Source organism: Sardina pilchardus, chromosome 20 (genome assembly GCF_963854185.1).
Source record: "Sardina pilchardus chromosome 20, fSarPil1.1, whole genome shotgun sequence".
Lineage (NCBI taxonomy): Eukaryota > Metazoa > Chordata > Actinopteri > Clupeiformes > Clupeidae > Sardina > Sardina pilchardus.
The window spans coordinates 4,976,231-4,989,558 of NC_085013.1; the positions used below are offsets into that span (position 1 = coordinate 4,976,231).

The 13,328-nt window shown below is 40.9% G+C and overlaps 2 protein-coding genes across 2 annotated transcripts; both read left to right on the forward strand.

Annotated features, from left to right (window-relative positions):
• Positions 1-1,207: 1,207 nt before the first annotated feature.
• On the forward strand, positions 1,208-9,651 carry snx6 (sorting nexin 6). The gene is made up of 14 exons (XM_062522837.1): positions 1,208-1,344; positions 1,483-1,533; positions 2,430-2,534; positions 3,103-3,213; positions 4,784-4,905; positions 5,018-5,141; positions 5,387-5,482; positions 5,826-5,931; positions 6,798-6,873; positions 6,969-7,008; positions 7,904-7,990; positions 8,202-8,361; positions 8,479-8,564; positions 8,697-9,651. The coding sequence occupies exons 1-14, from the start codon at positions 1,339-1,341 to the stop codon at positions 8,748-8,750; spliced, it is 1,224 nt and encodes a 407-aa protein (XP_062378821.1). The 5' UTR covers positions 1,208-1,338; the 3' UTR covers positions 8,751-9,651.
• Positions 9,652-10,029: 378 nt separating this feature from the next.
• Positions 10,030-12,976, forward strand: eapp (e2f-associated phosphoprotein). Its single transcript, XM_062522730.1, has 6 exons — positions 10,030-10,216; positions 10,474-10,658; positions 10,864-10,983; positions 11,112-11,226; positions 11,327-11,446; positions 12,212-12,976. The coding sequence occupies exons 1-6, from the start codon at positions 10,146-10,148 to the stop codon at positions 12,540-12,542; spliced, it is 942 nt and encodes a 313-aa protein (XP_062378714.1). The 5' UTR covers positions 10,030-10,145; the 3' UTR covers positions 12,543-12,976.
• Positions 12,977-13,328: the final 352 nt, after the last annotated feature.

Genomic DNA, 13,328 nt, shown 5'->3' on the forward strand with positions numbered 1-13,328 from the left:
CTGTGAAAGGACAGGATTTGCATGTTTACAACTTAAAGAATAGGCCTACATACAATGCATAAATCATTCAATATTTTACAACTCTATACATTTGTAAATTTTAAGGTAACTTTTAACAGAACCATTTTAATGACAAGAGGTTAATAACATTGTTATTCATTTTTCTATATTACATTGAATTGGGTCAATCTGACAGCTGATGATGCTGCAAGTTTCAACTTTATGAAATAGTAGCCTAATGCATTGTCCATAAGATTAAAGGAGATTAATTCAGTGGACTTGTGTGGTGCAATAATTAGGCCTATTGAATTATTGCATATTAATCGTTGCTGAGTTCGCCTATAGGTTCATGTGATTTTCATTCAATCCAGTCGGATGTCTAGGAGGCTAGGCGACCTTAAATGGCCTGTGTAAAGGCTTTCGTTGAGGCCAAATGAATGGATGGCAGAAAAATGACAGTAGACTTACCTCATGGATACATTGTTTCATTTTGTCTGTGAAGTTGAGCGTGGACTTTTTTGTAGGATTGTCTGCCATCTTGTGGCAAAAAATGGCATAACAGTCACCCGCTTCTGAGAGACTGTGTTAATATTTTATACTATTTAATGAAGAAATGGCAGGCTGCCTCCAAATTGTTATCGAAACGGAAAAATACAGATTTCCCTCCTTTGAAAAATAAAATGTGGGTCTAGTCCGTTATGATCTTACGATAACCTTTTCAGCCTTTCCAACGTTTAGAAGTTACAAGTAAATGCATGTTTTGCCGCCTTCCTTAACAGTATGGGGGACATGCATTAATATTCTAAACTTTTATTGGTATTACTTATCTATGTGCTGTCAAAGAGGCAAGGGGGCGTAACAGACTCTAAAACTCCCATCATAGGCAGACATTCATTCGGCGAAAAAAAAAAAGTATCACGATCAGTCTGGGGGAAAAGGTCATCGAACATTCAATGAGCTTCAAGACACAATGTAACTGCGAAGCTAAGCAGGTATGTTAGATATGCTCGCTAGGACTATTTTGGTTTGAGGAACTTGGTGTACATCAGTAAACTGACAGACAGCCTGCCCTGGGCGTTAACAATAAACCTCGGCTAAGACAGAGAGCTAGATAATGTATACAGCATGCAAACAATAAACCTAGATCTGTATTCCAATAGGCTAACAGCTGTTGTAACACCACTTCAATACAGGTTAGGCCTATTACCTTGACGCGGCTTGGATGAACCAGGCTACCTACAGTCCAGTGTTTCTATCAGGCATCGAAGGCTCCTCCTTCAAATCCTGCTGCCGCACGTCACACGACTTCATCAGATTCGTACTCCACCCGCAGCAGCCATGATGGTAGGTTTATCCACAATTATTGCATGCCCTGGTTTAGATTTTTAAGGTGCAAAAGGTTTCTGTCGACTTGCGAAGGCGCCAGTCATGTTGATGATGATCAGATGATCAATATTGTGCAATTTGACTTTATGTTTGCAGCAAGAAGGGCTGGACGACGGTCCCGATTTCCTCTCTGAAGAGGAGAGGGGTGTAAGTTTTTTCTTTAATTCCTCACTTTTCCGTTATATTAAACTCATTCCTCTTTTTAAGTGTTGTGTTGTGAAACCAGTTGTCAAATACAATCTATATTTTTTAAGGTGCAACGATGCCTAGGTGTGTGAAATCGCTGTTGTAACTCACGATAGCTAGCTAGCTTTTCTGGCTCAGTGTTGCTTACAGTGTCAGTTGACTTCCTACTGTGGCTAGTGCTATCTGCTAGCGGGATTCTGCACGGAATTCCAACATGTAACTTGGCTAGCTAGCTAATCATCACATTATTAACCAGTTGAATGAAAAGGACCAAATGTATAACAACAGTGATCGTTTTGACAGCTTAATTATAGAGAAGAAAGGTCACACGTGCCTTGTTTGGCGTGAAATCATGTTAATAAAGTTTACGCTGTTGCTAACTATAATACGCTAGCGAGACAAACAGTTTCTAGCTTAGGGCGCACAATGGCGAATCACTGCTTCAGTTCAGCATCACAGATATTTTAAAGATTTAATTGTCAATGTTTTAGAATTTTGTTTAGAGTATGGGGTCTTGATTTGTTGATGGGGTTTTGTCGTATTCCTAAGACTGACACGACAAATCAAGGTAACGTTAGTGTGCCCTTCGCAATGGTGCGTCGTAACCAAACAACTAGTTAACTGTCTACCATCAGGGGATAGATTCTGTGTTGTTTTGGTAGAGAAACGCTTAGGCACAAGATAATCAGCTGTTTGACAGGTGCAATTTTACTTGACATACATGCTGAATTTAATACACCAACGTACCAGTCTACAGCAGGCCTACAGAAACGCATGATCACTTCATCAAAGTAGAAAAATCATGAAAAGGGTGGCTTACCTTACTCACTATTGTTGCTTATTTGCTTCCATTTTAGCCAAGGGCAGTCAACGTGGATCTCCAAACTGATGCAACTTTACAAGTGGATATTTCAGATGCACTTAGTGAGCGTGATAAGGTCAAGTTCACAGTTCATACAAAGGTATGATGATTTTCTTGTATACTATAGGTCTGTCTTGCATTGATTTACAATGTGTATGCTTTATCTTATGTGATGGCTTTGGACAGAGAGTGAATATAATATGTGATCATCTTGATGCTATCATTTGCAGTTAATAAAGATCACCATGCATGTGCCTTGTTTGTTTTTGTTGCCATATTCTAGCTGATTGCATAGATCCAAAATGGCTCATTACTGGGAGCTATTAGCAGCTTTAAACCACCATTTTAATAATTAATGATCGCTCTCACTTACCTCTGTCAATGGGTCTCGAAGGATTGCAAGACTTTTGACTGACACTGAAATGCTTAAGTACTTATAATGGGATACAAGCAATTTTAGAGCACCCATCCTTACCCTACCTGCTCGTAGTGTGTGTGTATGTGTGTGTGTGTGTGTGTGTGTGTGTGTGTGTGTGTGTGTGTGTGTGTGTGTGTGTGTGTGTGTAGGCCATAAACCGAGATCCATGCTTCAATATTCTGCAGACACTTAATACAATATAAGTCAATATGATTTAGAGTTAATATTTGATCCACTTCTCCTTTCCCAGACCACTCTCCCCAACTTCAAACAGAATGAGTTTTCTGTTGTACGCCAGCACGAAGAGTTCATCTGGCTTCACGACTCCTTTGTGGAGAATGAGGAATATGCAGGTTACATTGTGAGTATCAAGTTTGCTTACCTCTACCAAGGTCACACCGTCTCCTTATGCAAACAGGTAACCGCAGCACTGTGGTTGTAACAAGATTGAGGCTTCAATGCAGTTTTGTTGCCATTTGTAAGGATTGTAAAGGTTCAGTTTGTTGGCTTACTTGCAAGAGCAAGGTGCAGTTAAGAATCGATTGTATTTGGCTAATTGTAATGGTGTCAGTATTAACTGTAGGTGCTCTAGATCTCAAATCTCATTTCTAAGGTAATAACAGGTCTGAACAGGTCAAAGTGACACTACCAGTAGTGGTTGTAAAGGGTTAAAGTAGGAGGTGCCTTGTAAAGTGAACATCCTCACCAGTTGTCAGCAATTTTGCGTGTAATGCAATTTCCTGATTACCCAGGAAAATGCTTTACGTCTGACATGGGTTTCAATAGAAGCTGCTGAATGCTTTATGTTTATGGGAGAGTGTCTGTCAAGATGTCGCCCAAGTCAGAGAAATGCAAGCTATCATGGTCAGATTCACACAAGCTAGATAGCTACCCTGTCTTCAGGAATGTATGCAAAGGTAGATGGCCCAATTCATCAGTGGGCAGGGGATTATCTTGAAACAGTGATGATTCTAAAGCATTGATCTTGTAAGTGCATCATCACTAGATACTATGTGAGGAGTTTCTACATATCCTGATTCCTTCCATACTTCTGGAAGTCTTTCTTGCCAGTCGTGTTCACCATTTTCCTCTGTGGTCCTCTTCTGTATTTGCTTTGAAATGAAGACATTACTGAGAAGGCCAAAACAGGAGGAGGGGCATTCTGCTTTTGATTAAAGAGGTCTCTGTAGGGACTCTTAGGGATGCCACAATGTATTTTGGACAATGTCTTCACTGGCTGAAGTCCAGCCATTTTATAATTGTTTTTTATAGCTGAGGCTGGGAAAGAGACACAGCAACATTAGGATGATGGGCCCCTCCTCATTTAGAATTTCAAACCAGACACAGACAACTCAAGCGGTCCCATTTTGATGTTGACCAGCAGGACACACACACACACACACACACACACACACACACAGTTGTACATCAAATATTCCCCTGCATTACTGTGAGATTTATCACGTTCCATTCGGGGTGTGTTTTAAGCCAGCCAGAGCAGGCAGTGTTTGCAGTTAATTTCCGTGATGTGTTTTGGAAATGGCATAGATGTAGCACAGCCAGTGTAAATCTGCATCCACCCCAGGCATCTAGTGGTCATCTACAGAGTGGACATGGAACTAGAGATGTGGTGAAAGTGGTAGCATCCCATACAATATTGTTAGCATCCCACACAATATTAGTAGCATCCCTTATACGGGTCCCAGCATCCACAAGGACCCAGATTGGAGTCTGGCTTGCGGTCTTTTTCTTGATTCTTTTCCCCATCTTTCTGCCACTTATTTCCTGTATACTCTCTACTGTCCGATGAATAAAGGCTAGATAAAATAAATTAAATAGAAATAAGAAATAAATCTTGTGAAATGATTGGCCTTGGACGAGCTACAATCTTGGTGAAGTAAGCTTCTCAACCCTTAATGTGTCACTGTCAGATTCCGCCAGCTCCACCACGACCAGACTTCGATGCCTCCCGCGAAAAGCTTCAGAAGCTGGGCGAAGGGGAGGGCTCCATGACTAAGGAGGAATTTACCAAAATGAAGCAGGAGCTTGAGGCGTGAGTGTCTGTTCCTTAGTTTCTGTGTTTGTTTTCCATATTTTCAGTTTGTTAACATCCACTTTATTACTGCTGTAGTTACACTGCTGTGACAGTTGTTCCTCTTTCTCAGTGAATACCTGGCCATTTTCAAGAAGACGGTGGCTATGCACGAGGTGTTTCTGTGTCGGGTGGCTGCTCATCCTGTCCTGCGCAAAGACTTGAATTTTCATGTGTTTTTAGAGTATAACCAAGATGTAAGTGAAATCTCAGTGCCCTTTTGTCGGTCTTAATATTTCCACAATGTTTGTGTAGAGGTAGAAGTCTCACTTGAAGGTCAGTCACATTCCCACCACCACAAAGGAAAACCCATTGAATTAGAGTGTCAAATATGTAATAACATGACATTTGATACCTATCGACTTTGATCTTGCGCTCTTTCTCTCTCTCTCCCTCCCTCCCTCCCTCTCCCTCTCTCTCTCTCCACCTCTGCCTCTCTCAGCTGAGTGTACGAGGCAAGAACAAGAAGGAGAAGCTGGAGGACTTCTTCAAGAATGTGGTGAAATCCGCAGACGGCGTGTTGGTGGCCGGAGTGAAGGTGAGTGAGCAGAGGTTGGGCGGAGCTCAGCTGGCGCCTCTGTGCGAGGTTCACCACCACCATGTGACCGTCATGTGACTCACTGCTGCTGGTAAGCGGTGGAGGAACAGGAGTTCAGTGGACGAGTGCAGGGGAGAAGTGGGGGCGGGGAGAGTGGAAGGAAGGGCCACCGGGTTAACAGGAGGTGAAATACTGAAGTTTTCGCATAGAAGTACTTTGTTGTTTTATGTCAGCAATCAGTGACAAAATGTCCATATGCCAATAAAAATACTTGTTGTTCACCTGTGTAGATGAAGTGGTGGCTTTTTTTGTTTTGGTTGAAAACATCCACTCTATCTTGCAGGACGTAGATGACTTCTTCGAGCACGAGAAGACATTCCTTATAGAATACCATAACCGGGTTAAAGACGCCTCAGTGAAATCAGATAGAATGATCAGATCTCACAAAAGTAAGTCTCCTCTCTCCAACGACTCATTGGCAGGCTTTGGGTAAGCAAACAGATGCTCATACTCCAATTCAAGTCATTTTGCATTGGTCTCATTCGGGGGAATTTACATTGAAATGTCTCATAGGATTGGGTCTCATTGGCTTGACCAGGAACCAATCAGGCCTTTTCCAGGCTGAAACGTATCATGTTTTACTGCTGACAGAAGGAAGTGTACTTTTAGTGTCTGCCACTGTGCACTGTATTTTATGTCTGTTCTTTTCTTCACGTTAATTTGCTGACTGCTGTGGAAATGGGTGAGTTAAATTTTGTTTTTGCCAGTCCTCTGAGTTTATCTGAGAAGGGAGAGCGTTGCCTGGTCATGTCTGAGGCATTGTTGAAGGCTGGCTGCTTGTTTGAATGTAGTGAAAGTGATGGTTGACTGTCCAGTTGTTCAATGCTATGAAATTCATGTGGCTTGTTGAACCACTGCCTCAAGCAGGGCCCTATCATTTTTGACAAGAGCCTCCTGTTACAGCAAACACACAGCATAATTTCCAAGCCTCAAGTCCTCTGTGCAGTCAACTGTCACCTCTGTGTAGACCATGGTCTTGTCCAATAAAAGTCTTGTTTATTAGATTTCCACAACAATAAAACATGATACCTGCCTCTAAAACAAAAAATTGGGATGCATTGACCCAAAAGGTCCTGCTGATGGAGGAAGTAAAATGATCAGGATCTGTACACTGACTGGGTTGGCTGGATGAGTCAAGCAGGTGCATCTGTGCATGTAGTATGGCTGGCTTGAATGCGAGGTGGATGTATGTTTTGTTTATGCTAATGTAGTGTCTGCTCCGAGGCATTTGATTACAACTCTGGACTTCTTTCAGGCGCCGCAGACGACATCAACAGAATTGCCTCCGCAATGTACAGCCTTGGGACCCAGGATTCAACAGACATGTGCAAGTGCGTTCATCATGCGACAATCTCGAATGTTCTTGCTTTTTGAGCTTCTGTCTGTTATTGAAACTGTCTGTTTTTGTTTGTTGTTTGACTTGTAGATTCTTCCTGAAGGTGTCGGAGCTCTTTGAGAAAACACGGGTAAAGCATCTCATATTCCTACTGTTACAAATCATCGCCAGCCCTACACACCACATTGCAAATTGCAAAATTGAGGCAATCATATAGCCTATTTCCTGTTTCTACTGCCCATCAGCTCTTGCATATCTTCTCTTTAAGCATTATTTCTACATTTGAATAAAAAACTACAGGCTGCCTACAAGGTTAAACCTTTTCAGTTAATTAGCCATAGTGATCTATATTTTATTAATTTCTTAGTTATTTGTTTTAAAATGTATTAAAAATTGGTCGAAGCTGACTGGTTTAAATACTATTGTGTAATTGGCTGTATTCACCCCACTCTTAATTGGTTCATGTTAGGCACGTGTCTGTTGTATTAAATAGGGGGTCTATGCCTTCGCTAAATGTCCAGAACAAGTACAAAGTAGGCTATACATTCATTACCAGATAGGTTAAGTTAGTTACAGTCTGCTCTAATTTGACTTAGTTGGTTGTTTTATGGTTCTTTTTCCATTTTTCGCCCCCTAAACCTGTGCCTTGTCCTCTACTTTTCTAGGAATATATGAAGCTTAGCCACTCCATTACTATTTAGTGAGTTATTGGTTGTTACAGTAAAATGTTTTGATGACCACATTGAAAGAACTGTCAGCTGAATGACAGGGGAGCCACACCAGGCGCGTAACTGAAGAGTTCCGTTTGCGAAGCAAATGCTGCAGCAGTTAATAATCACTATAATCAATGGAAGTAGCTACACCAAATGCAAGAGTGGGGCGCACGTTGGAAAAAAGAATAGACCAGTCTTCGAAAATGAAAATGAAAATGAACGGAACGCTTCAGTTGTGCGCCTGGTGTAGCTCCCCTGTAAGAGTAAGTCACCACTTTGCTCACTTTAATCTCCTTTCTGCTCCATGTGCAGAAAATTGAGGCGCGTGTAGCAGCTGACGAGGACCTGAAACTTGCTGACCTGTTGAAGTACTACCTCAGGGAGTCACAAGCTGCAAAGGTAAAATGTCTTATATTTTCTTTTTTTTTAGTAAGTGAATATTTTTTTTTTTTTTTTCCAAGTTAGAATTTGCTCCAGGCGCTATCTCATGTGTAATGCAAAATTTAGGGTGGAACACAGATGTGTTTGAAGACACCGTTGAGTAACTCAATACACTGTCAGGTAGTTGAATCACGAGGTGCATATGCTGTATTTTCTTTTTTCCTTTCAGGACCTTTTGTATAGACGGGGGAGGGCGCTTGTTGATTACGAAAACGCAAACAAAGCTCTCGACAAAGCAAGGGCTAAGAACAAAGATGTTCTTCAAGCAGAAACCTCCCAGCAGTTGTGCTGTCAGAAATTTGAGAAAATTTCCGAGTCAGCCAAACAAGGTGCAATTTTGCGTCTGTAAATAAAAACGTAACATTTGCAAGCACCACTGACTTCTCTATTCCTTGCTAAGTGTTGTATGAAAGCTTATGCAAAGTCTATTTTTCTTTAAAATTCAGAATTGATAGATTTCAAGACAAGACGAGTAGCAGCCTTCCGGAAGAACTTGGTGGAGCTGGCAGAGTTGGAGCTCAAACACGCCAAGGTAACATCACGGCTGTTTCCTGGAACACACTGAATTGATTTTACTCCCTTATGAGCCATTTCAGTGATAACGCTTTTTGTCTCTCTCCCCCCCATGTCTTTGTTTTCCTCTTGTTTTTCTTTACCTCACCAGGGTAATCTTCAACTGTTGCAAAGCTGTCTCGGGGTCCTAAAAGGAGATACTTAAAGACTGAACTGATGGTTGATGGTGCAGGCATCCTCCCCCGCTTTTTGGCTTCCTCTTCCCTCTAGAAGTTGAGGAAAGAGAGAGAGAGAGAGAGCATATCTTATAAGGGAGGGCACTTCTTCCCTGAAGGATGTCTTGTTAGTCACCACTACCAGAGACACCATAATCCCTCCACTTATTCCCCTATTCAAAGTGTGGAGGCCCTTGGTGTGAAGTCTCCACTTGCCCACACAGCACAAGAACCTATCAAGGAAGGAAAAAGTCTAATCACGTCTGTTTTTAAAGTTGTTATAAAGTGTCATTTCTTCATGGGGTTGGCTCTGTCAATGTCACCTTCATTTTTTTTTTTTTGTTTGTTTTTTTGGTTTTTTTTTTTTTTTTTGTCCATTTTTTTATGTTTGCTTGTGTAATCATCAAAGCAGTTAGTTTTGGTAATCCTCTCTGTGATGCTGCTCATGTACCTTGTAAGAAAGAACGAAAGAAAAAAAGAAAAAGTTGAGCTGATTGTTACTATTATTAAAAGTGTATTGTCACTAAAAAGCCTTGTATATGTTGTATTAGTTTTCACTGTACGATTCATGATCATCATAATCACACTAATAGTTTTGATAAATTTTTCATCTCTTAAGCAAATTTTCATATAAAGTGTATCTTTACTGTTTATTTTCATTCCTTAGCAGTAATGCATTATTATGTTTGCCTTAAATTGTAGATTTAACCCGATCAGATATTGTTTGAAAAAAAATCATAAATGGATCAATTTGTTCTGTTGTCCCCCCAATATTTTTAAAAGTGCACTGTATATGAATGTGTTTTTTTCACATTATGTGACCAAAGCTTCCATTAATTGAAATGGAGGAATGCTGATATACAAACAGTAACAATAAAGAAATAACAACAATTGATAGTGTTTACTTCAGAATGCCCAGGTATCCCTCTTTTGCCTCATGGGTAACTTATACTTGGATTTCTCCACCGAAATTAAAGCAACAACCGATAACTACGGAATAACCAAGGATAAGAGAACACATACATTTTGCAGCTGGTACTGTAGGAGTCATTCATTCACGACCACGTTTTGGAATTATAGTATTTTGTGTTGTGCATGTGACGTATAACAGAATAATAACAGCAAGTATCCATTCGTTTTGGTAAATAAGTTAAACATATATTGAGTCCTCCAAATTAGAGCAATACAGATAGGTTCTGCTCCAAATGTTTCAATTTCCTTCTCAAAACGACTTTTATTTTGTTGCACGGGCTAACCCGGAAACGATCATATACGTCGTGCGCGTCTTGGGGTTCAACTTCAGAAGTATGGTAGATTGTGCTTAGTTTTGTTGTTTTTCAGATTGATTGCACGACTTTTAGGTTAAACATTACTTGCCTGACAAAATGAATCGCAAGCAGGACTATGACTCTTATGAAATTGAGGAGCCAAGCGACGAGGAGAGAGCTAGTAGCAGGTATGGGACACTTGTTTTGATTTCGAGCTCACCAGCTAGCTAGCTAGCTAGCTACTGGTCTTGTAAGTTAGATTACTAACAATTTCATTTACTATGGTTGATGCTAGACTGGAACGAATACAGTAGTATTCGTTTGATGAGGTTAAAGAGATACTGTAAACACGAAAACGACACTGGTGTCAATAGATGCTATCATTAGCCCATCACATGAGACACGCATTGAGTTTGTCTGATGCAATGCTGTGTTGTTTCTCCAGCTCTGAAGATGAACTTGACATTCTCCTCAATGGAACTCCAGAACAAAAGAAGAAGCTCCTTCGAGAATATCTTACAGGGGAGAGCGAGTCTTCCAGTTGTGATGAATTCGAGAAAGAGATGGAAGCAGAGCTCACTACTACCATGAACTCTTTGGAGGGCAACTGGGCAGCTCCTCTTGGACAAGGTTGATACACACTCATACACAGACAAGAGAGTGGTGGAGAATGTTCTCATGCGTCAAAGTAAATATTACCCCATAAAGAAATAAACCCTAAGCCAACCAACAGTGCCTTTAGATGTAGACTGCCTTCTGTACTAATGGTTTGTTGACTTGTTTTTGGAATTAGATGCCAGTTTTTTTTTTACTAACCAGTGATTATGATGTGCAGCTGGTGTGTCCACAGGAACAAGTGGAGGCTCCAATCCATCTGGCACACAGCCACAACAGGTGTATGACAGCATCTATTTTGACTCTGACGATTCTGATTCAGATCAGGAGGGAAAAGCAGGTATTTGTGTTTACAGCTCATTACATTTGTTAAGTCGTTTATAACATGACTGCTTGGACAGTCCAGGAAAGAGGTCTTTCCACCCACAACTATTTTGTGGTACTAGTAAGTGTGTTGACTGTCCCCAGGAAGCTCCAAGTCTCAGAGGAAGAAAAAGCATGTCATCCCTACAAATGACGAGTTATTGTACGATCCAGATGAAGATGACCGCGATCAAGCTTGGGCAGATGCCAAGAGGAGACGGTTAGCTTACACAAACATGAAAATATTACACATGCATAATATACACACATATAGTCACACAAACTTAACATGAATCCGATCATTTACACCCTCCCAACAGGTACAGCCGGTGCCAAGCAACCGCGGGAAGACACGGGATGCGGTCGCAGACTCTCCCCTCCAGTGATGCCGTACTGAACTGCCCCTCATGCATGACCACACTATGTCTGGACTGTCAGAGGTGAGAGGATAAGTGAAAGATCTTTAAGCAGAATTGTTGACACTTCTTACTTACTTGACATTACATTTATTTAACAGACGGTTCTATCCGAAACGACTTGCATATGTCAATTATATTACAACCCCACTTCCAAAAAAGTTGGGACGTTGTGTAAAATGCAAATAAATGCAGAATGTGATGGTCTGCAAATCTCATAAACCCATATTTAACTGCAAAAGAGACCTAGGCAACTATTGAAAATTACAAATATCAATAGTTCATAGAAAATATAAGCACATTCCATTCTGTGATATTCTATTCTATTAGCAATCAGAACACTGATACTGAAAACCAAAGATCATAGAGCGCTCCGCCAGAGAGGGTTAAAGCGGAGCGAGAGGCGCAAACGTTCGATAATTTCCGTGTTCTGTCTTTACAAGGGGGAGGGGGGCTAAATCCCCCTTTAAGCAGACCTGCTAACATTCGAACTGAACTGCTTGCCAATCTGACAGAGATCGATATCCCACTATGACGTCTTTGCAACACGCCCCTTTAAGCAGACCGGAACTGTTCGAATTTTGCTTCCATAGAGATGCATTACGTTGCTCTATCTTGTCAATATTTAAGGATCTTTGGCTCCGCTCTAGAATCTTCGCTGAAAACAATGATATGATGTTATTGTGTTATTGAATCAATGACCTAAAACTAAAATTACAAATATCATATGTTATCAATGTCGTATTTAAAATCAGCCTGTTGAAAATTTACCTTTTATTCTGATCACAGACATGACAAATACAGGACGCAGTACAGAGCAATGTTTGTAATGAACTGCGAGGTCAACAAAGAGGAGATTCTGAGGTACAAAGTTCCACAGAGGAAACAGAAGAAACCGAAACAAACCAGGAAGAAACGTAGACATGATCAGATGGATGCACAGCCAGAGGCTGCACAGCCAGAGGCTGCCGAGCCAGGAACCACAGACAGTCGTTTGGGAGGGATGGATGAGGGTGAGATCTACCACCCAGTGTTGTGTACAGAGTGTTCCACTGAGGTTGCTGTCTACGACAAGGATGAGGTTTACCATTTCTTCAACATACTGGCTAGCCACAGTTGAGCACTGCTATTTGGAACACTTCTTCAAGAGTCCTCGACTTGCTGAGGTCTGATCATGTAAATCATACCCTTGCCATCAAATCACAACACTGGTTTGAACAATTGTCACCCAAAGACTGTTCTGTAAAAATGGTAATGGAAAACAGTAAATGGACCAGCCACAATTCATAGTAACTGATTTTCATAGGCTGACACCATCAGTCTGTTAAGACTACCTCTAATAGAGGTGAGTTGCAAAACATATCGTTTGACGTTGTTTTGGGGTGGGGGGCTGAACTTTTTCTTTTTCTTTTTTTTTCTCCTTCAGAGGTTTAGTTATTCTAATGATTTTTAAAACATTGTCTGTAGTGTACTGTACATTTTTACATGATATAAAATATCTTGAATCCCTGAATTGAATCCCAGAGATCATTTTGACTGTGTGTTTAGGTTATATTCCCATATTTTCATTCACCATCAACAGGTGCACCAAATCATTTGGTTTATTGACTTATTGGCCTTACACTTTTATTCATATGAATTGCAGTTTTGGTATTATAGCCAGAGGTTGAAAAGTCCAGCTTCATAAAGTAAACTGCCTCCTACCACATTTTCTTCTTTTTCTGGTTAATAGCGGGTCATATTTTCTCAACATGTACCGCCACCTACTGGACTACTATACAGGAGTGTGTAAAAGGACATTTGTCCTACCACATCTGTGCCAACCATAGACAGTAAAGGTGCCAACCCTTCACTTAAACCAGCTGATTCTTATTAGCACAGCTCTTCAGCCAGGTGAGATCACCTG